The 24,558-nt window shown below is 42.4% G+C and overlaps 1 protein-coding gene across 3 annotated transcripts in view; it reads left to right on the top strand.

The window, feature by feature from the left end:
* HPS4 (HPS4 biogenesis of lysosomal organelles complex 3 subunit 2) overlaps window positions 1–24,558 on the top strand; it is a 1,290,848-nt gene that overhangs the window by 49,466 nt on the left and 1,216,824 nt on the right. For all 3 annotated transcript variants that reach the window (XM_044068472.1, XM_044068471.1, XM_044068473.1), the window contains exon 2: window positions 14,325–14,662. In XM_044068472.1, the coding sequence (XP_043924407.1) occupies window positions 14,622–14,662 (41 nt within the window). In that variant the 5' untranslated portion in view covers window positions 14,325–14,621. The remainder of the gene's footprint in view (window positions 1–14,324; window positions 14,663–24,558) is intronic.

Here is a 24,558-nt window from a genome sequence, read left to right on the forward strand (position 1 = left end):
GTCCAAGAAAATCCCATGAGTCTTTCACCAGGTGGGGACATAGGTCAACAACATGTTTTATCCTCCTGTCCACGTACACAGATAAATTGTGAGTCTTAGATCCAGCCACGGCCACAATAGGCCTAAAAGGGGGATTTTCAACACTTTTGTGTACTTTAGGAATCCCAAACATGGCCAGAATTTTTGGATGCACATTTGTTAAAAAATCATATACTGTCTTGTCAGTTCTTTGGTCCATCAAATATTCATACAAGAAACCATCTATTCTTCTGTAAGCTATCTCATTCCTAGAACACACTGTATAGTAATTTTCATTAAACAAAATCTTCTGCATAGCATCGATATAATCAATACTATTATATACTACAATTCCTCCACCTTTGTCAGGAACCATAACACGAATGCTCCTGTCTTTTCTCAATTTGTCAAGTAAGGCCCTCTCTGTTTGGTTAAGGTTATAAAAAATCTTTTTATCCCTTCCCCAAATCTCATAAATTTCATCCCTAATAACTTTCTCAAATGTACCAATAAGTGGGTGAAGGGGTGGGTTATAAGTACTACTTTTCTTAAAACCTCTCCTTACTCTATTGACAGGATCCTTTTCATTCCTAACATTTATTACTTTTAAGTTAAGCTTCCTTAAATATATTTGTAATTCCACAAAGGTGTCCGCTATATCAGGTGTTCTGGTAGAGACAAATTTAAACCCTTTAGAAAATAATGAAAAGTGTTCAGATGTAATTTCTTGGTCTGTATAATTAAAAATATGAAAACCATTCGTAGTATGTTGGATCTTTGACAAATTACTATTAAAACTGGAAGATAAAAGAAAATCTCCTACCACTTCGGGGAGTTTCTGTAATTGTTTGCTACCTTCTGGTAAGCAGAAAAATTTGTCTGTTTGCGATTGGCTATTCTTTTGGAGCGTCTGGGAATGGGAAAATCCTGATAACCAACAGTCTCGTGTTCCTCATCTTCTGAAACAAACTGTTCTTTTTCATTAATGTCCTCAAAACCCCTAGGTCCGGATACAATTTCACCTGATGAAACATATGTAAAACCCTTGAATTACTAGACTTGTATCCCATTAATCTTTCTGTATGATAAACCCTCTTTTCATCATATTGTTTCCTATCTCTGTTTAACTTTTTAATTTTTTTGTTAAAAACACTATCACATTTATTACCAACTCTGTCCAATACCTTACTATACAAACCCTGATACTGGTCAAAAAGCAAATCAGTGACAATCAAATTGTTAAAATGCTCAACTTCCTTCTGTAATTTAACCTCCAGTTTTTCATACACAGATATACTCTTTTCAAGTAATTCCAAGCCCCATCTGTCAAACATATTAATAAATTCTGTAATACATTCTTGATCATAATATATTCCCAAAGGGAACTTGTAAACCCTAAGACCCTGCGGTACTATTTTTCCATTAATACATTCTTTCAAATAACAAATTTCCAGTTGACACATTTTGTATTTGAAAAGTCTTTTTTCAAATGTATAAATTATATCCTTTAAAGAATTAAAATCGTAATGTACATTTGCCTTTTCATTTTGAACATTTGAATGTCCACATTTAGACCCAGAGAAAGAATAGTGTTTTTCAAACAAGTTGGCATAAGGATTTTCAGAAATAGTAATAGGGCGGTCTTTAGAAGTGGTGTTTGAACCAGCCCTAACAGTATTTTGATAATTACTCATGTTTTTAGTTTGGTTAATGCATGTGCAAGCTACGCCATTAACTGGAAAGGAATTTGGAACCCGAGCTTGCTTAATACCATTTGTATTAACAATTTCAGAACCAACAGTACCTTTTTTAACAGTTCCGTTACTCTGAGATTGATGAAAGGCATCTGTACCATCACGATCGTGATCCGAATAGATTCCTGGATCCAAATCAACGACACAGTTAGTTCTAGAGTTTGAAAATATAAACGGTGGGTCATCCTTACTTCCATTGTTGCTGGCGTGTACTGGAAAGCCGGAAGACAAGGCTTCAACATCCGCCCTGTGTACCTGTGCATCTGTAATACCTCATCGTCGTTGTTTAAGGTCGACCATGACAAAATCCGAACTGTTGGCTTGTAAAACACTCTCAGCTGGTAGTCGGTCTCCCTTAAAAGAACCAGTAATGGGAGAAGAACGTTGAAAAGTGTGTTGTTGCTGGGAAAGCATTTCTAAGAGACGAGATGAGAGAAGAGATGAGAAAGCAACCTAGATTTGTAATAGTAAAGATGTAGTCCTACCAGCAGAAGGAGATGATTTTGACAAAACTGAGACGGAAGGACAAAGTACTAAAAGTGAGAGACAGCAAAGTGTGTGCAGAGAATGATTACTCACTGTAGACTGGGCAAAAGAGGAGTAAATTTATTCTACTATTCAGGGAAATGTCAAGAAGTAAGCATGGGATTCAAACTGCTGTACCAAGCTAACTTAAAAATATTTTTTTTTCTAGCGAGGCAACATAAATTTTTGATGCAGTACATGCTAAGGAGGAAATGCAAAGGTTTGTCCAAGAAAAATGGAACTGTGAAATGGAAGAAGATTGTGCTTCTTGTTCTTCAGGTAGTAAAGACCACACAGAGACTGTGCCAGTGAAACCTTTTCCAATGTTTCAATGGAAAATGCTTGAGAGAAGGAAAAAAAGTTGACTTAAGAATCAAGAATACATTGGAAATTAAGCAGTGTGTGAATTTGGGAGATTGAGATGAATAGGAATAACACCAGTAACTTGGAAATTGACAGATGTGGCTTTACAAAGCAATAATTTATATTTGTGAAACATGACAGAACAAGAAAATCTGGAAATATTGGACTTTTTTGGACTTTGTTAAACGTGTATGGAACTCAAGCATATGCTATACTGCATGTCATTAATTTCGGAAAAATACTTGAGAGGGAGAAAGATGGAGAAAATTTAACTATAGTAAAATAAAATTGATTTCTTAATAGTAATATTTTTATAATGCATAATTTTCTTTGCATGCTGTAGTAAAGTCTTCTCAAGTTATTTTTAAGTGGAATGGGGATACTAATGTAAATAGGTGCTCCTTTTTTTCTCTTTCTCCCTTCTGTCTTTCTCCTTGTTTAGTTTTAAGAAACAGAGCCACTAGCAGTGTGAAAAAAGAAAAGTCTTGTCAAAAGGACATGACAAAAGAAAAAACGATGCACGTTTTTTCATTATTGCTTAGGGGATTGACTGGATTAAGGCCCTTATCTTGATCTGGTAACAGATTTCAAGAGAAAGCAAGAACACGCAAAAGAACATTAAATATTATAAATCTTTTGTTTTAGCAAATGTATGCTTTAGTAGGAACTTTTGTATCTGGTCCTTATGTCTCCATGAAGATAATCTGATAAAGAGAAATGGCTAGGCAGTAATGTTTTCTGAAAGCATTCAAGTGCACTCCCAGTTGGGAGAGCTATAAAGATAAGACAAAACCAGACAGCACTTAGTAAAAGCACAGGCTGTACCATGTGCCTTAGCATAGACAACCTTTCTTTTAGTTTAACTCGGCTCTGTGAGGTGTGGCTCCCAGTTTGGAACACTCATGCCTACTAGGAGGGTAAAACTTCAAAATTTGAAGATATACATAGTTTTATGTGTTACTATTGAGTTGTTATATTTTAGGGGGTATTGAGGCATGTTCTTTTTTTTGTTTGAGGGCTTTCAATAAACCAGAATGTTTTGTAAGATGTTACATAGGCTGAAATGGATATGACAAGAAACATCTGTATAAAATATCAACCTGCAAAAACCGTGTATGCATGTAACACAAAAGTTGAAACTAGACTGTTACATATAAAACATGGAAATAATAACTTTTTAATACAATGATGCTTTTTAATGTCTGTAAATGTGAATGGTCTCACAGATAAATACAAAAAAGAAAGAATAGTTGTATTAAAAATGTAGAGTGCAAATAGCTATGATACAGGAGATGTACTTGGAAAATCTGAACATGTAAATTTGACCTTTCAGGATGGGTATTCAGTGGAATACCTGGGACAAAGGAAAAGAGGAGTACTTATATTAATTGCAAGAGGATCTCCAATAGTGAGAGAAGAGGATAAAAAAGATAATTGGGGAATATGTAAATTGACTCTGAACTTTTAGTACTGAATTCACATTTTCCATGCCAAATATTTTCCTAAATGTCTTCAAATATCTACTTATGGGTGGGAGGGTGGCATAATGGTTAAGGTGTTTGCCTTGCAAACACAAGGTGCAGGGTTCGAGTCTCACAAGGGATAATTGGCTAGGCTTAAAATGGCTTGCAAGGGCAGTTAGCCTAGTACTAATCTATGAACCTAAGCACTAAAGGGCTACTGGCAAGGGAGTAGAATTACACTGGTATGTATTCATATTCCACCTAAAACTGCTATAATGGAGCTTAAGAAAATTCTGGGAGAAATAATTAGCTTTCAGCAAGGTATATTACTTATAGTTAGGGACTGGTATTGGATTTGCAGCAGTGAAGATGTGTCTCGTGACCCAGAAGGGAAACTATAACAAAAGGAGGGTAGATATTTGAAGACATTTAGGAAAATATTTGGCATGGAAAATGTGAATTCAGTACTAAAAGTTCTGAGTGAATTTACATATTCCCCAAGCTACAAAACCTGGGCTAGACTATACAGAATTTACATTTCACAGGCACATGTGCATTTATTTGAAAGTCTTGATACACACTCAATAACTATTTCAGATCATGCGCCAATAATAAGTAAAATAAAAACACATGGTAATTAGATATAAATGACACCACTGACATTTTCCCACCTATTTGTTGAAAAGAGAGGAATTTATGGAATAGGTAATGGAAATTATTCAGGAGCTATTAGAGAAGATGGACATTTCTTCTGAAAATAGAGCTTGGTAGGGGAATTCATAGGTTAGTACTAAGCTAACTGCCCTTGTGAGCCATTTTAAGCCTAGCCAATAATCTCTTGTGAGACTCAAACCCTGCACCTTGTATTTGTAAGGCAAACACTTTAACCATTAGGTAAAAAGTTAAAGTGGAGTTTAAAAATAGGGTGGAAATGAAAGGGAGGCATGGTTAAGAAGTAACAAGAATTGTTTAGAGGGACTGCCAAATGTTAAAGTATTGCAAAATGGGGGAATTTCACAGAATAAGAAGAGGAGCAACTGCAGAAAATAAGGGATTACCTCGATAATTTGCTTGAGTTTAGAAAGATTGCTATTAAGCAACTGTTTATTAATTACTCTAGAGCGCAAAAACTTTTAGAACGATGACGAAGGCAGCAGAAGGTAGAAAGGACCATCTCCAAGCTTAAGGAGCCTATAACAAGAGGTCCTGTAGAGGTATTAGAAAATTTTCAGAAATTCTATGAAAGTCTGTATAAAGCAGATAAATATGGAAATCAAGAAAAGGTACAAATGAAAATGTTTATGGAAGAATTAAATATGCCAAGCTTAGAAGTAGATGAGGGTCAATTACTAACAGGATAGGAGGAGATGAGATAAAAATGCTGATGTATCACCAATCCACAGGCAAGTCCCCAGGAATAGATGGTATTCCTGTGGAAGTTTGGAAGCTAGGAGGGAAAAAAAAACAATAAAGATCTGGAAGGTTGTATTTAACAGTATTTTATGAGGAGGAGAAGTAACAACATCCTGAAAGAAAACAGTAGCTGTAATACCTAAAAAGGGTAAAGACCCATCAGATCCAGCTTCTTACATGCCTGTTTCAATACTAAACCCTGGTTATGAAGCTTTTATGCCTGTAATGGCTAAAAGAATGGCAAAAGTGATTCCAAAATAGATATATATGGATCAGTGTGGTTTGGAAGCAATACCACAATTGTTAGTGGATCTTGATGCAGAGAAAGCATTTGACAGATGGGACTTTATGAGCAGGGCAATGGAAGCATTTGCATTCCCTGATAAAATTATAAGATTGAGTTATTAAGACATGAGGGATTAGAGACAAAAATGAAAGTGGGTGGGTTCCTCTTTAATAATTTCTGCTTGAGCAGAGGATCCAGGCAGGGATGTCCTCTTTTCCCTTTGTTTGCGTTATTTTGTTTGCCAATGGTTGTAAATATAAGGGACTCGGACATTTAAGGGTATAATTCGTATGGTAGTCAAGAATAGCTGGCTCTATTTGCAGATGATCTTATCTTATACCTGACAAAACCAGAAGTGGATATTTCAGTGTTGTGGGACATCTTGTGACAGTTTCAAATCTTTTGAGGTTATAAAATTAATGACGCTAAAATAAAAGCAAAAGCTACTCCACACACATTGGTTCAGCAATATCCATATTTATGGGGACATGATAAAATGGAATACTTGAGTGTGGATTAAAAATTATTCCTGTGTGGCAGCTAAAGATATGTGGGAAGTGACTAAACAAAAGGTAGTACAAAGAGAAATTGGTAGCTCAGTTATATGGATAGTAAGATGCAAGCAGTTAAAATGTTTTTAGCCCCTTTAGTGTTATACACAGGTCAGACATATTTTTTATCAACCAGAGGAGAAGTTGTGGATTGCAGTTAATAAAGAGCTGAAGGATTTTATCTGGGAGGGAAAGATGGCAAGAGTCAAGTGGGATAACACTCGATCCCACACAGATATGAAGTAGTTACTTCATTTGCTCTGCAACCTGTGGGTATCGGATCCGATCTCGGATCCGAGCCGGCAGCTTTCCAAGCTACAAGATCCGAGCTCCTAGCTCCTCCCCTACCCATAATCCCCTGCTATGTGCTACATTACCTCAGATTGTTTTTTGCCGCGGCTGAAGCAGCTACTTTTGAAGAGCTCCTTGGCTTTTGGTGAGATTGAATCTTTTTCTGTCAAAAAAAATATATATTTTTTTCTAGTTGTGAGAGTGTGTAGTTTCTGGGTTAGTTAACTATAGTGTAGTTTAGTTAGATATCTTTGTTCCCCTTTTCTAACTAGATTTCTGGTAGTTCCCGCCTTTCACCCTCCCCCCTCTTAGTGTTTGGGTGTGTTCTTGGTGTGAGTGGTGTTATGGCTGAAGGGCCTAAGGCGGTGTTCTCGAAATGTACTGAGTGTGGCCATAAGCTTTCGCCGGCGGATGGCCACACTCAGTGTGTTTTATGCTTGGGGGCGGCCCACTTGTCATCGGCCTGCACAATCTGCGCGGCCTTTAATCCCCGAGCTATCGGGGACAGGAAGAACAAGCTGATCCTGGCGGGCTTGTTGCCTCAGGAATCGGCTTCTTCTTCCTCCCCTTCTCAGGCACAGGCTGTCTCGGCAGCCCTCGTGCCTTCTGTGCCCCCGACTCAACCTGGGACTCAACCTCCCTCTTTGGTTGTGAGTTCGGGGGATTCAGGTACCTCCACTACGGTGGAGAAAAGGCATAAGGACAAGGGAGATAAGTCCCACAAAAGGCGGGCTGAGACTCAACCCTCAGCCCCGCCGTCTAAACTGGCTAGGTCTCCCTCGAGGGTCTCCGGATCCTCCTCCTCTCGGCTCCGTTCACCTCATTTTTCTCCGGAGCTGGAGGAGGAGGATCGTTCTCCCTCGAGGTCGTCGAGGCGGCCCTCCCTGCCCGCCTCGATGACTTCTTCAAGATCAATCAGAAGCCTCACTGAAGCAGATATGGATCGGATGATGCGCCGATTCATCCAGACCCAAATGCAGATGGGGGTGCTCTTGCCCCCCCCCCCCTGGGGGGGGAGCGCGGCCACCATGTTTGCTCCGATTACTCCTTCTCCAACCCGTTTTCGGGTCTCGGAGTTATCGGATCTGGGCCCTTTCAGAACCGGGGATTCGTCGGCGCCGATAGCTCCGGTTGCTTCGCTGACTGTGCCTTCAAGTCTGTCGGATCCGAGCTCTCGGGGCCGAGGGCTGAGCATCGGATCCGGGGGAGATGGTGTGTCTTCGGCTCCATTGGGTTCGGAGCACACCTCTCTCTCGGCTCCGGCTGCATCGGCTCCGACCCCGATCCCTACCTCGGAGCAGAGGAGATTGCTCTCGGAGCCTGGCGAGAATAGCTCTCCTTCGGCTTTTGAGGTTGTGGAGAGGGTACTGTCGAGGACCTCCAGTTCCCCGGTTCGGGCGTCTGTTCCTCCCGTACCCCCGCTGCATGTGGGTCTATCCTCCATCATCCGACCATCGGGACAGCCTGCTCAAGCCCTCCAGTTGGTTCCCTTGGAGGAACAGGACCCTGTTGACGAGCCCTCTTTGGACAGTCCCACCGAGGAGGTCCCTCGTAAACGGTGCAAGAGGAGGCAGCTGGACTCCCCCGAGTCCGTTACAACCGACACGGATTTAGATGAAGGGGAAGGTTCCCCAAGGTCACCCCCCGAGGAAGTCTCCTTCGGAGACATCATGGAAATGTTGCGTATTAGATGGGGGTGGTCTGCCCAAAAACCTTCCGCGGATGAATCCGTGTTCCTGGATGCGTTTGAGGCAGGCCCTTCTACCTCCTGGGTGTCCCCTCCGGCTGACCCCCTGGTAGACCTCATTACTACCAGGGCATGGAAGGAGCCCGACACAGCGGAGCCTATCCCGAAGTGACCCAACAAGATCCTTAGCCCCCCAGTGGATAGACTGTCGGGCCAAGGGAACCCCGTGGATGCCATGTTAGTGGCGGCGGCCACCAAGAGAGAACTCGCGCAGGAGAGTTCTTCGGTTCACCCGCCAGATAAGGAATCTCTGGGAACTGGACCGCATTGGGAAGCGGATGTTTAGTTCAGCGACCTTTTCTGTAAGGGCGTGAACTATATGGCACATACCATTAGGCTGCAATGAGACTTAATTAAGGAATACGCTGCAGCCCCCCCGGAGTCCATGTTGGTCGAGGACAAAAAAGTGTTCTCGACTAGTATGGCCACTCTGAAATCCATCTCTAACACGTCTGTGCGTCTACTCTCCCATGCCACGGAGGGAGCCGCTAGGGCCAGCGGAGCCGGGGTCGTCTTGCGACGTCACTCCTGGCTCCGTCTTTGCGATTTCGCGGATCCCTTCAAGGCGTCCTTCATGAATGCACCCTTTGACGGATCTTCGCTCTTCGGCAAGACCGTTCACGAGACGCTGGTCCAAAGCGAGAAGGATGGGAAGACGCTGTCTGCCATCGGGGTCCGCTTCTCTAATCCCCAACGATCCTTTTCTAGGAATCAGAGGGGACAAAAGAAGCTATGGTTCCGTAAGTCCCAGCAATCCCATCCAGCTTCAGACCCCTCGTCCTCTAGATGCAGAGGAGGACAAGGAGGACGCTGGCCCAGAGACAGAGGGGGACTGCGTAACTTCGGGTCCAGGGAACCCTTCCCGGATAGACCCGCGCAGCAGCCCTGAGGACTTACCCAGCTGTCCCTCTCTGGAGGCAGTCGGGGGGCGGTTGTCGGAGCACCTGTCAAACTGGGAGTCCATTACGACAGATCATATCCAGAGGTTATACCATCCCCTTCATAAACCACCCTCCCTCGACCAGACACCTCCCCGATGTTCCACCCGATCGAAGGGAGGCAGCAGCTTCAGAAGTCCTGAAGTTGCTAGAAAAAAGAGCCATCCAGCCCGTCCCCCCAGACCAGTCTGGATTGGGTTATTACTCCAGGTTCTTTTTAGTGCCAAAAAAGACGGGGGACCTAAGACCCATTCTAGACCTCTCCGCTCTGAACCTGTTCATTCCCAAAGAAAAATTCTGGATGGTCACCCTCCAATCTATTCTCCCCCTTCTGCGGCAGAATGACTGGATGTGCTGTATAGACGTCAAGGATGCATACTACCACATCTTGATGGACAGACAATCCAGAAGGTTTCTCCGCTTCCGGCTGGGAGCAAGTCATTACCAGTTCAGGGTTCTCCCATTCGGCCTCACCTCAGCCCCCAGGGTGTTCACCAAGGTCATGGCAGTGGTTGCAGCCCACCTGAGACTTCTGGGCATTCAGGTCTTCCCGTACCTAGACGACTGGCTCCTTACCGCCACCAACAGGCATCAGCTCTGCATGGCAAGAGATTATGCTCTGACCCTTGCCCAGAGCTTGGGCATCTCTGTAAACCTCCAGAAATCCTCTCTTTGCCCCGTACAGGTCCTGGAGTTCATAGGGGCCAAGTTAGATACCCGCATTTCTCGAGCTATGCTAACTGCGGACAGGCTAAACAGCTTGTCGTGTCAGGTGCTAATTCTTCTTCAAATTCCGGCCCCGGAGGCAGAATTAGTTCTGAGGGCATTAGGATCTATGGCAGCAGCGATCAGTCTCGCCGTTCACACCCGTCTGCGAATGAGGATTCTGCAGTGGACCCTTCATGTTCAGTGGTCCCTGCTACTCCATCCGTTGAATACTCTGATTCCTCTGAGCAGAGTTTGCAGGCACTCCCTTCTTTGGTGGCTCCACGCCCCAGAGCTGAGGGAAGGGAGGCCTTTTGTTGTCCCTTCCCCCCCAAGCCACGCTGACCACGGACACTTCTCGTGGGTGGGGGGGCATTGTTCGGGCAGAACCGTCCAAGGCACGTGGACTCCCCTGGAGACCGCTTTGCATATCAATTTCCTAGAGATGAGGGCGGTGCTTCTAGCGTTGCAAGCTCTCCACAACCTTCTACCTCTGGGGACTATTGCAATCCAGACAGACAACATGTCAGTTGTCTGGTACATAAACAAGCAAGGAGGAACCAGGTCCTACCCACTTTGCCGTGAGGCTATGAGAGTGTGGGAATGGGCGATATCCACCAACCGCTTTCTGGTAGCAACGCACATTCCGGGTCGGACCAACATTTTGGCGGACAAACTGAGCAGAGTGATTCTCACTCCGTACGAGTGGTCTCTCAATCCATCAGTTGCGAATCAGATCTTCCGCAAATGGGGTTGGCTTTGCTGCGATCTTTTTGCTTCTCCCTTAAACACAAAATACATTGAGTACTTCGCAATACTTCCCCCCCGAAGGGGAGAATCCCAGAGACGCTCTAGTCCATGCTTGGCCGCCTGGTCTACTTTATGCTTACCCCCCCCCACCTTCCGCTCATGACCAAGTTCATACAGAAAGCCCGTCGGTTGGGAAGCAGAGTTATCCTCATAGCCCCATTCTGGCCTCGCCGGATCTGGTTCCCTTACCTGCGGTCTCGCAGTGCATCTCCGCCATGGATACTGGATCCCATTCCAGACCTGATTTTGCATCCAGCGGGATACCTGAACCTCAAGCTTGCGGCTTGGTTGCTCCAGTTCCACTGATGGCTAGGACTCCCGGTATCTCATCTCCTGTTAAGGCCATTCTAGTCGCAGCACATAAGCCGACTACTAGGAAGATTTACTACAGCAAATGGAAACGTTTCTCTGTCTGGGCTAAAGATAGAGGCGTTGATCCATTTACAGTTCCTATTCCTACTCTTCTAGACTTCCTGTCACTGATATTTAGACAAGGAGCAAGTGCTTCTACAGTTAAAGTGCAATTGGCAGCCATCTCCCATTTCCATGTGGGAGACTGACTAGGATCTTTGGCTTCTACAAAATTATGTAAAACCTTCTTGCGGGGCGTTTTCCTCTTGAAGCCTCCGGTGAAAGTGGTGGTGCCACCATGGGATTTGACCTTAGTCTTACAAGCCTTGACAGGCCCACCCTTTGAACCCGCGCCGATTCCATTAAAATTCTTGTCCTGGAAAACAGCCTTTTTGGTGGCCATTACTTCAGCCAAAAGGGTGTCAGAACTTCAAGCTTTATGTGTGAAGCATCCTTATCTCATTTTTCACAAGGATTGAGTGTTCCTCGGGACTAATCCGTCGTTCTTACCTAAGGTGGCTTCGGAGTCAAATATCAATCAATCAATAAACTTACCCATGTTCTTCCCAAATTTTCAGAATAGAAGAGAATACAAATTGCATAAATTGGATGTGCACAGACAACTGCGTTTTTACCTGCACAGGACTAAGGATTTTCGCAAGTCGGACCAGTTGTTCGTGTCATTTGCTAAATCGGCCATGGGTAAGGCCATTTCCAAAGTGACTGTAGCAAATTGGATTTGTCAATGCATAGTCCATGGGTACTTTATCTGCAGGCAAACCGGTTCCTACGGGAATTCGCGCTCACTCTACGAGGGCTGTGGCCACCTCTGCAGCCTTCTGGTCTAGGATCCCCTTGGATGACATATGCTCTGCAGCTACCTGGTCCTCTTCACATACATTTATTTCTCATTATAAGTTGGATATGGTATCGAGAGGTAGGGCTTCCTTTGGCTCTGCGGTGCTTCGGAATATCCTTCCATAAGGCCGCCCAGGGTTTTTCCCTAGGTAGCTGGGGACTCTGTCCCACAGTTTGCAGAGCAAATGAAGTAACTACTTCAGATAAAGAAGTTATGTACTCACCATAACGTTCCATCTGAGTAGGTACTTCATTTGTCTGCAACCGACCCCCCCTGCCATCCCCCGAACCTTTTGGGATTCCTGATCACCAAAGAAATCTTTGTTCTGCTTTAGGACAGTTGTCTGGTGTTACTTCCTCTATCGAAGGTAGGAGTTGTGTAAGAGGCAAAAAATTAGATCTGAGGTAATGTAGCACATAGGGGATTATGGGTAGGGGGAGGAGCTAGGAGCTCGGATCTTGTAGCTTGGAAAGCTGCCGGCTCGGATCCGAGATCGGATCCGATACCCACAGGTTGCAGACAAATGAAGTACCTACTCAAATGGAACGTTATGGTGAGTACATAACTTCGTCAAGGGGAGGTCATGCCTGTTAAATTTGGTTGACTTCTTTGAGACGGTCACCAAAGCCATGGACAAGCATTTGGAGGTTGCCAATGTCCTTGTTTATAAGGTCCATGATAATGCGTTACATGGCCTTGCAGATCAGGCTAGTTAGGCTGATGGGCCTGTAATTACCCAACAGACTTTTTCTGCTATTGAATTCTGGCTTACTAATTGCCAGCTATTCCTTAACCCTAAAAAGACCAAAATGCTGCTTTTCCTACCAAAAACTGCTCTACTGACTTACATTATTTAAAAATAAGCTCTGCGGACAAAAAAACAGCAGAAACTTGACACACACTCTCTAAAATCATCAACCAAAACTACCCTTGCAAAACCTTTCCTTCTACCCTCTTTGCTTTACTGAGGCACCTGTACTTACTAACTTACAGAACTCCACGAGGTCAAAAATGGAACAGTGCCACAATAAAGTGGCCAAATTTGCCACCATCTCCTCAAAAGCCAGATTACTCCCCTGTTTATCTCTACAAAAACTTAAGTGGGTAGAATCTCCCAGTCACCTACTGTTTGTCCAAATGTTAATACTCCACAACATGGTCTGCAAACCTCCGGCTTGTCCAGCTGTGAATAACACCATCAAACTGCACTTTCCAAACAGAACCCTGAGGTCTGAAGATAAGAAACTTCTCACCATCTCCAAACCCTCTAAAACAACTGGACAAAGCCTGTACTCACACTATGTAGCTAAAGTTTGGAACTCATTCCCACTATCAGTAAGAAGTACTTCTAACCTAGCAGCATTCAAAACATTCTTTAGAGAACACATGAACAACTCTTTGCAGTGCCCATGCACTGATCCGGGCTGATATTCTTTCCAGTTCTGACTAATTCCCTCCCTCACTCTCTTCCTTCCTCTTTCATATTATCTGTATGTTGCTGTAATCTCTCCTCCACTCTACTCCTACCTTACCTCCCTCTCTTCCTTCCTCTTTCATATTATCCGTATGTTGCTCTAATCTCTCCTCCACTCTACTCTTACCTTACCTCCCTCATACTATCTCCTCCCTCCTGCTAATCTCCTCTGTCCCCTCTTACTATTTGCATCCTACCTAACTCGCCACGTCATCTCTACCCCACCTAACAAATGCACATAGCTGATATCCTAAGTCTATGTATGCTTACAGTCTAATACGTAATTACTCGGTGTTTACCTTGTATTATGTAAAAATGTGAGCTATTAAATTAATGTGTTGATACTGTGCAAGTCTAAGTGTGAATCGGTGAAAACTTTCTTAATGTATTCACTTTCAATTTGCTTTATACTTTACTTAAATCGTTCCTTTTAACTAATGTCACTGTTTACTGTAGTTTTTCTCTGTGGAGACTAAGTTTTTGCTGAAAAAGGTTTTGGGGTCAGTACGTCCACATATCCAACAAATAATCGAATGAATGAATTTAACATAAATAACCTAGTGTAAGACCTGCAAGGTTCATTTCTCAGCTGCCTACTATGCATGGACTGTGGGTAGATTAGAATTTATCTTGAAAATATGCAGTTAAAAAGTATGCCATGGTCTAACAAATATCTATCTTGAGTATTTTTTTTTCTGATGCGATTTCATGCTTACTTAGTTGCTCCTTATGCGCATTCATTGTGTGACTGATGATGATTTTCTTTCTCTTTGCAGTGTTATCCCAGAGGACAATGGCATAAAAGAACTTGTCAAATGAGCCCCAGCAGTGTGGTTGGATCTTCACATAGAAGACTGTGTTTTAAAAGTGATGGAAGAGTCAAATAAAAGTCATTCAAAGATGTACCCAGTGAAGGGCAGTACAAGATTTGTCAATTAAGTATGTTGCTTGAACAGATATGTAGCAGAGCTCCGTTCTCCACAGTATGTGTACTTAAACACGACTTCATCAATGTGATTTGTTGTTACTAAGTAAGACAAAATACTGGCTGTTTAAAGAACACATCAGATTACATGGCTTCTGCAACCAAATCTGAACCCAAGCCAGCATCATGGTAGGTACAAATGAATTTTGCTGCTTCAGAGTTTGACTTGGTAGACATTGTTTAAATACTGCTTTGTCATCTGTTTTATGATAATTTATTATAATTTAATTTATTCCCTTTCCTTGAGCTTGGTGCTGACATTGCACAACAAATGCTTTTTGCTTCCTTCACCTCATTAATTAGGTTAAACAGTTTTCTGGGTTGAAAGATAACCCAGGGAGCAGGAGAAAACAGACACTGGCATTGGTAGCTGTTGTAATTGTGCAAACACAGAGCACATTTCTATTTTTTCTTTTTTTTCAGTGAAGTAAATGTTCCTTGGTGAGGAGAGTAGAGACAGTCTATTAGCTGTCTTGTAGCTTCTGGAGCAGAGAGAAGGATCATAATATGTGTACATCATAGGCCTTACATTCTGGCTTGCACAGCCATCAGTAGTTTATTTTTAGGTTCTTTCTCACAGTTTTCATTACAAACGTGCGTTCTTTTTCCACTGGGATCAGGAAATGCAGCTCATGGAGTCAATTCATAGGGGATTGTACTGGATTGGCTGACTCAAAGTTAGGGATACAAGGAACAGTGGAGCGACCCTTTTTCAAATGCACCTCCTAAGACAATATGCCAATGGGTAGAGTACATTCACAGACTGAAAAGCTTCAGGTCACAACAAAATGTCTCTTGACTGGTTTTATAGTGAATTGCTCCACGAAACAATAACTTTCGAAAGTATTTGTGAAATAATTGGACTGTCTTGTTTACTTGCGTATGAATTTGTTTTATTTTATTTGTGGCTATACTACTGAAAGAAAATCAGAACTTTTTATTTTCTCATTTCAAGTAGCATCGCAGTAAAACAGTTGAATGGGTATACCTTAGAAACAAATGTTTGTAAAGGGGTGATGTTTGAGCCTTGCAGCTTGAACTCTAGGAATAAGGCCATTTGCAGGTGTTGCTGTTTGGGAATCTGGTAGTACAAATCCACCAAAGAGCTGGCAAGCATTCTAGCTAGAAATTGTGGTGTGTAGGAGCATGCAGCTATAAAGGGTCTTGCTTTGCAAGCAGTGCATCATGTATTTGATAAAGGGGAGGAGGGGAATGGGTGTTAAAAGCCTATAAAAACCCTAACCACTACTTGCTGATGGCTGAGACCACTGTTGTCTCCTGGATTATGGCATATATCTTCAACTTCCACTTGCCTGATGTTCTTCATGTTTCACTGTTGCATTTGGGTTATCTGCTTGCAGTAGCCCTCAGTCGGCCTGATTAACAAAGTCTTGGGTCCTGTGTCGGTTGCTGTCTCATCTTCCATGACGTCAGGTAGTCAAGGGTATAAAGCATGCAGCTGACGCCATTACATCAGTCTTTCTTGCCATGCTGTGCCTGAAGCCGAAGCAGTTCGCAAGTTCCAGTCATCAGACTCCTGAAATTTTTGTTTTCGAGTTTCAGAACCGAAGTCTTCAACTAAGCTAAGTACCCCATTGGGGAAACTTTTTCTTGCTCTTAACCGATGTCAGTAAAAATCAATAATTGTATTTCTTGTGGAAAGCAAATATCTCATAAAGATTTTCATTCGTACTGCATTCCTTGCCTAGGACCTGACCACGATGTACCTCACTGTCTGTTTTGTGCCTTATTTAAACAACAAACTATTCGTCGTCTGTTTATTTACGCTTTTAAATGTTTCGGTACTCGGTTCAATTATCCAGATATGGCTTCGGTAAGCCACCCGACTACCGACATTCCGAAAAAACGCAAAGATAAAGACAGAGACAGACCATATGTCCAAAGCTGCCGACGACGCTTCTCCTATGCTAGTCGCCAGTTCGCAGGTACTCAGTGAGGCGCTTTCGCAGCCCCTGATACCTGCTACTTCAGATTCGCAGGTCTCTACTGAGACCCATTCGGAGTCCGGTATGCTGCAAGATGCTTCAACTGTGAAACCTGCGGATGTCTCTACCTTGAATGGGTCCGGAGCCGCTGTGCAGGCACCGGCTTCTGAGGGTGTATTCAGGCCTACTGACTTGCATATTAAACCAACGCCATCTTCTTCTTCAAGGCCTAAAACTCGATCTATGCCTAGAAAACCCATGCCCAGACCACATGGTCAGGCCTCTAACCCTAAAAAACAAATGATAAGAATGGCTGAAGACCTTATTACTTTAATCAGGGGAAGCCAACCTTCCCCCTCTAAGAGACATAGGACTGAGTTTGCTTATGATTCTTCTAGTCAGGATTCTGAAATTTCTGTTTCCTCTGATGACCAGGATTTACCTTTATCTACCTATGAGGATTCTGATGCAGAGGACTCTATTCCCTCTGCTTCCCCTCCAGAGGATTTCTCTTTTGGTGAAATCTTGCATACTTAGGGGGCATTTTTGCTGGGAAAGCCAGGATTACTCTGACTCCAAAAAGAGGCTTAGGGATTTCTTACTGCTGTCCCAACACAGGCGTTTAGCTATCCCCCCTGTACTGGACATAGTTGATGTTGCCTTTTCAGCATCTAGCTTGGACCCTGACTCTCTACCTCCTGCTCCCAGAAAACCTGATTGATATTACAGGGTTCCTGACTCTCAGAAGTTCCTTTTAAAAAATCCTACTGAGGATCCTGAGACCATTTCACAGGGACCCAAGGCCATTAAGGCTACTACTGCCAAAAATCCTACCCCCTCTGATAGAGATTCCAGGGCACTGGATAGATGACTTCAGAAGGTATACATTTCTGCAACCTTGGCCATTAAGGCATTAAACTGCCAGCTTCATATGTTAAAGTATCAGCAGCATATTATTGGATTGTTTAAACAGAAAATGATGATGATTCCTGACTGTGCTGAAAATAAAGATTTACAGGATTTAATGCATTCTGCTGAACAAGTTGGAAAACATACTTTGCAATGTGGTTTTGATTCACTAGAGGCATCTTGCAGGGCTGCTGTCACTGGGTCTGTACTTAGAAGGCATGCTTGGCTTAAGGAGCAATCTTTGCCAGATCATGTTAAAGCTAAATTGCTGAATGCTCTCTTAAACCAGGACCGCCTGTTTGGCATCAAAGCAGAAGTACTTAAAAAGATGGAGGAAAAAGCTAAATCTATGCAAACTGTTAAAGATTTCCTGTAAGTACAGCCTCCCAGATTTAGTAGGCATTTGCCCTCTAAAAATTGGTCCTTTCCTGCCTCTTCCAGGCCTTCTCAGTCCAAACCCAGAACCAGCAGAATACCCAGGCTTCAGTCCCAAGGTACTCGCAGGGCTAAACAGTGGGGGGCTCCCACTTCCAAAGCAGGGAGTGGCAAGACTCCCCCCCCCCCCCCCCATTGTAAACTGCCTCAATGACTTAACTTTAAATCTTCCAAGCCCATGTACAACTGACTGTTCCCTTAGGGGGAAAGATTGCCCGGCAGGCAAAAAATTGGGAACTCATTACCCAGGACAAATGGGTTTTAAATATAGTTTCCCAAGGATACAGATTCCACTTTCACTCCTTACCAACCTCAAATGGTTGGCCAGACCTACCCCCAAATCAGTGGGCAGAGGCTCAAAAGCAAATTCTCGCTCTCTTAAGCATCAGGGCTATTCAACCTGTTTCAGAAGAGGAAAAGTGACAAGGTTTTTATTCAAGACTTTTTTTTGGTGCCCAGAAAAGACAACTCCTGGCATCCTATTCTGGACCTGTCTATTCTAAACACATTTTTGGTGATTCCAAAATTTAAGATGCTAACTCTCCACCAGCTGCTTCCTATGGTAGGCAAGGATGCCTGGTTGGCAACACTGGATTTAAAGGAAGCCTACCTGCACATCCCAATAAGGGAATCCTGCAGAAGATACCTATGCTTCAAAGCAGGCTACATGCACTATCAGTTCTGTGCACTGTCCTTTGGATTATCTACTGCGCTCAGGGTATTCACAAAGTGCCTAGCTACAGTCATTGCATTTTGCAGGCAAAGAAATATCCAAATATATCCATACCTGGACGATTGTCTAATTCAGGAAGAAAGCCAGGACATACTATTGAATCATCTGGCGTTTGTACAGAAATTGCTGACCTCTGAGGTACACTATAAATGAAAAGAAATCACATCTTGTACCCTGCCAACAAATTGTATTCCTGAGAGCAAGCTTGAACACAGCTTCCCAGATGGCTTTTCTCATGCCAGAAAAACAAGTTCATTCGACAGCCTACCGTCAAATGCACCTGCACATCAATCAGAAAGAAATGTTAGCTGTACAGAATGCTCTGACAGCCTTCAAGGATCACATCCTTCCAGGACAATTAATGGTAAAGATGGACACCACCACTGTTATGTGGTAGATAAACAAGCAGGGGGGAACCCATTCTTACCCCCCTCAGCAGACTAGCCATGGCTCTGTGGAACACAGCCTTGACCTACCAAGTGCACCTACAGGCTCAATTCCTGCCAGGAAAGCTAAACACACTGGCAGATGACCAAAGCAGAAATTTCATGGACCCACACGAGTGGAAACGGGAACCAAAGATATTCAACATGTTGACAAACAAATGGGGGAGCCCAGACATAGACCTGTTTGCCTCACCCCAAAACTACCAAATGAAAAATTTCTGCAAAAGAACTCTCCACAAACAAGCTTGGAAAGTAGATGCCCTGTCCACAAACAAGCTTGGAAAGTAGATGCCCTGTCCTTCACCTGGAAAAACCTATCAGTTATGCCTTTCCCCCCTCCACCTCTCCTCTCCATGGTACTACTAAAGATCAAACAGGACAAACCAAGGATGATACTGATTGCACCAAACTGGCCACGCCAGCACTGGTACCCCCTTCTGCCAGTGTGTCACTGCTGACACCATGGCACCTGCCTCAGACCCCTGTCCTGCTGTCTCAGCAGGAGGGCCAGATTATGCACCCACAGCTTCAAACCTTGAACCTGGCAGCCTGGCTAATTACCTAATCTCTCCGTTACCATCCCTTAGCAAGCAAGTGTTGGATGTCATTCTGGAGGCAAGGAGGCCTAGTACTAGAAAATCCTATGCTGAAAATGGAAAAGATTCCGTTCCTGGAACCAAGCTCAGGGGATGGGCACAGCTATGCCCAATTTACCTCAGATTCTTCAATACTTAACTGAGATGCTGCACAAGGGCCTTTCCTTTTCCTCCATCAAAATTCATGCCTCAGCTATTTCAGCTCATTACAACACAGAACCACCCCTCTTCTCTCCTCCACTGCCGAAACAGTTCCTCAGAGGGGCCAAAAACTTAAGACCACCCAGGAGAGTCCCTACTCCAGCCTGGGACCTTAACTTTGTATTGGAAAAACTCACTCTACCTTCTTCTGAGCCAGCTGCAAATGCAGAGTTGAAATTCCTTTCTTGGAAAACAGCCTTCCCTTAAGCCATCACTTCAGCAAGGAGGGTGTCTGAATTACAGGCCCTCATGGCAGTGGAGCCTTTCATAATTTTTCATGCGGACAGGGTGTCCCTCAAGACCAATCCCTCCTTCATGCCCAAGGTGGTATCCAGTGTGGCCCTTAATCAGTCCATTCATTTGCCAACCTTCTTTTCTAATCCACAGAACAAAGGGGAGCGAATACTGCACTCTTTAGATGTGCACAGACAACTTAGATTTTATTTGGACAGGACTAAACCTCTCAGGAAATCTGAACAACTGCTGGTTGCATTTGCTGCAGGGGCAGAGTGGAAGGCCATTTCAAAGCAAACCATTTCTAAATGGATATGCCATTGTATTAATTTCTGCTATAAGCACCATGGACAACATACCCCACAGGGGATTAGACCACACTCAACCAGGGCTGCCTCTATCTCTACAGCCACCCTAGAAGCTACTAGCTGGAGTTCTGTTCATACCTTCACCAAGCATTACCATTTGCCAATTTTCTCTAAATCCAGAGTTGGCTTTACCACTGCAGTCGTGCAGGGCCTTATAGCTGGTCCTAATGCTAATTTCCTCCTCCCATCCTTAGCTTTGAGAATCTACCCAAATGTGATAACTGCAACAGTGAAACACGAAGAACATAGTACAGTTGTCTACACTTACTATAAATGTAGATGTTCAAGTGTATTCACTGTTGCAGTCCTAGTTACCCTCCCTCCAGTCCCCTGACTTCTATTGACTATACCTCTATTCTTGCTTACTATGCTTAAAGCTTTTTTGGTGTATTTGCTTTTTTGTTGGAGGTGTAACTTTATGTATATAATTGCTTCCCATTATGGGGGCACCTGACATCTGGGGCAAGAAAAACTGATGTAATGGTGTCTGCTACATGATTTTATACCTCTGACTACCTGACGTCATGGAAGATGAGACAGCAACCGATGCAGGACCCAAGACTTTGTTAATCAGCCCGACTGAGGGCTACTGCAAGCAGATAACCCAAATGTGATGACTGCAACTGTGAGTATACTCGAACATCTACATTTATGGTAAGTGTACACAACTGTACTTTTTAGTGTCCTAGGATATCAGGAGGCCAGGGGAAATGAATGAGTCTATAAGGGATGGGAGGCTTCATAGGTGTAAGGGTGGGTTAGGGACAAAAAAATTTAAAAACAAATGTAGTACAGCTGCCCGAATGTTTGTGTTTTAAAAATGAATGAATGGATATATGTCCTTATATTTGTGGTTTATATTTTCTTAACTACATCATCTTGCGCAAATTTTCTGTAATGTCAAAAATATGGGAAGAAAAATGGCTGAAATACTGAAAAATGGGGGCATGTAGTATAATTTATATGTTCTTTCTTTAAAAACTTTTGAAGGTTGTGGTTTATATGACAGTTCACATAAACATACTTACATAAAAAAACAGTAAAATTAAACAGTTTATCTGCTTGAATTCAGCACTAGTCCTTATAGCAGCTTACCTTTGTCATTTGAGATCCTGTTAATTTTTTGTTTTTCTGAGGTATATGACACAAAGGGTAGTGCTGAGAGTGGACGGTGTTAACAATAAATAGTATTTTTCTAGTGATATTACTGTAGGGGCATACCCCTCAACTGTCTAAATTTTTGCCTCATATTTTTGGTCTGCTCCTCATAAAATTTGTGTTTTTTTTTCTGGATTTTTGGGGCAAATCTGTGAGGACTGAATTCACTAAATAATGACATGCATTTGAGTTTCAGATTTCTTATCCTTCAGAAAATACATGGTAACACAAGAATTTTTATTCTAGCAACTTTCTAAATTTACAATATCAATATTTAAAATTTGTCCCTAGTTTTCAGGCTTTGCCCCCCCCCATTATTTTTGGCTTTGTCAAGGTAAGAGAATGAGAGCTGTGGTGGGGGGCAGTCCTGTATCCGTTACTCTTCTTGTTTGTTTCGACATATCTGAGCACAAAAGGGAACCAGAGAAAAGAAAGGTAGTACCATAACTAGAGTGGTGTGTGGGGAGGCGGTTGTCCCATATGCAAACTTTCAGAGGGTGCAGTCATTTTGTCAGTGTTGATGAGATGCTGATTGGGCATAAGTGAAGTGCCAGTATCAGCAGCCTTTGCTGATACTGTGTCTGCTAAAATGAATGCCTTTAGTAGCTTAACTGTAGTACAGAACTTGTATAAGCTCCTTGTTACAGTTCAGAACATTGGAGGACCCTCCAGTCTCTGAATATCATCTTTTTTTTTCCCCTCCTCCTTTGGGTTGAGGGGTGTAAGCCTGGGACTACCCAGGGCAATAAATGTAAAATGTAGTAGTAGAGATGCAGGTGGAGGTGGGAATCTAAAAAAAGGATTTGGAAGAGCTGATGAAGAGGGCAGAAATGTTGTAGCAGACAAAAGAAAAGTACTGCTTAGAGACCATATAAACTGGTAAGAGTAGAATAGATGGCAACAGAGAGGGAGGGGAAGAAAAACACATGTAGCTAAGAGTTTTGATCACACTTGGATTGAGATCTCTAGGAGTAGATCTTTAAGGCTGTATGAGTAGCAAGCAGAATGCTTGGGTGTAGTCTCAGGAGGATTTGTTAAGTTTAGTTATCCAGCTTAAGACATACTGGCCTTCAAAAAATTCAGTCATTGTAACTCCATGTTGATATTTTCTACTTCCTTGTACATATCAAGATGTTTTTTGAAGGAAGGTAATGATTGCTGACTTCTGATTGTGAGGGGAAACTTGTCTTATAATCTTGGAGGCCAGTTTATAATAGGCATATCATATTTTTCTATTATTGACACTTTAATATTGGGTTCAATAATGTGATTTGTATTTATTTAGGTTTTACTTATCCTTTTGTTGACTGGGTTACTTCCACTTGGCTAGTGGCCTCATTTCAGGGGATGCCTGAAGTGATGTTTATACTACTAGTGGAAATTTGTCCAGCGCTTCAGGGAACTTCTCCTACTCATTGTTGTTGTGAGTGGGCCCCATTTTGCACAAGCAATTCCTGTTTCTGTTCCAGGCAGATAGGGGGCCCAGAGAAACAATGAGGAGGTAAGAGTGGTGAGAGAGAAATGGAGTAGAAAGCCAGTATCAGTATGAGAGAATGCTTGTAGGATTCTGAGGAGATGTTTCAAAGACATCTGTTTGATGGAGGTGAATCGGCAAATGATAGCTGTATAATTCCAACCCTCCAGTCGGGGGAGTTGCAAGATAAGTTACTTATTGAAATGGTGATGCAGAGTGAGCCAGATAATGAAGGAGATGTTTTCTGGGGGAACATGATGGAGAAAATACAAAAGGAGGATGTAGATACTATCTTGAAGAATAGTGGTGAGATGGAAAAGAAAACTTATGCAGAGAAAGTAAAAGAAGGCAACGGGAGTAGCAGAAAAGAAAAGGAAAAAGAAAATGAAAAAACTGAAGTACACGGTAAGGATTCAAAGTAAAGAAGACAAATAAATGGGCAGGTATGAAGTGTGGGATAATTTAATAACTTCTTTGGGTGTAAAAGCACACAAGGTAAGAGAATTTATTCTTATTAACACATTTATTCTTATTAACTAACAGAGAGACATTTTGTGGTATTATGGACTTTTTTCCCAATGGAAATTGTTTTGGAGAATATGAAAAGACCAACCCATGGAATCTTTGTGATAAAAACAGTTAGCAGGGAAACAAAAAGAAATTCACATATAATTTCGAACAGAGATGGAAACAGACTTTGAAAGCACATTTGAAAACTTTATGTAAAGAATTGCTGGACATTGCAAAAGTTTATGATAAAAGGGTTTTTGTGGACTGGCAGATGGGATTGTAATATGTTAAAAATAGAGAAAACTTGTACCAAGCATTGTAAATCTGGAGGGGAATAGGGTGTCAGAATACTGGGGACACCCCCAAAACATTTTTTTGTGTGTGGAAAAGGAGGACATTTGATTAAGTAACTGTTAAAAGAAAATGTTATTTTGTGGGGAAATAGGACATGATGAAAAAAATGTGAATTGAAATGTTATGAATGCAACAAAATTGGACATTTATGGATGGGTTGTAAAAATGAAAAGAATAAGGTAAAAGAGAACAAATTGAAGAAATTTTAAAAGTAGAAATAGAAGAAAAATGAAATGTGAAAAAAATGTAATAAAAGACATAGAAGAAGGTTCTGAAATATGTGATGAAGATGTAAATTGGGAGATAGTTAAACAAAAAGAATTGTATTGATAAAAGGGTAAAAGACAGAAAAAAGAAAATTTAAAGGGACAAGTACAAAAGAAAGAAAGGAAATGGATAAAAAAGAATATATTATATACAGCTAGGGGTTGGGAGTTGGTATAATGGTTAATGTGTTTGACTTACAGACACAAGATAGAGTGATTCTTACCTTTGGGAGTGAAATTGGCTAGGATTTGAATGGCTTATTAAGGCAGCTAGTGTAGTTATTAGCTATGAACTTATGAAACCATGAATCTAAAGAAAAGGGAAAAACATGTTAAAGAGTGCTTTCTGTAAATGTGAATAATATTAAGAATACAGTAAAACGAAACGATATTTT

Source organism: Protopterus annectens, chromosome 4.part0 (genome assembly GCF_019279795.1).
Source record: "Protopterus annectens isolate FY-2018-M chromosome 4.part0, PAN1.0, whole genome shotgun sequence".
Lineage (NCBI taxonomy): Eukaryota > Metazoa > Chordata > Ceratodontiformes > Protopteridae > Protopterus > Protopterus annectens.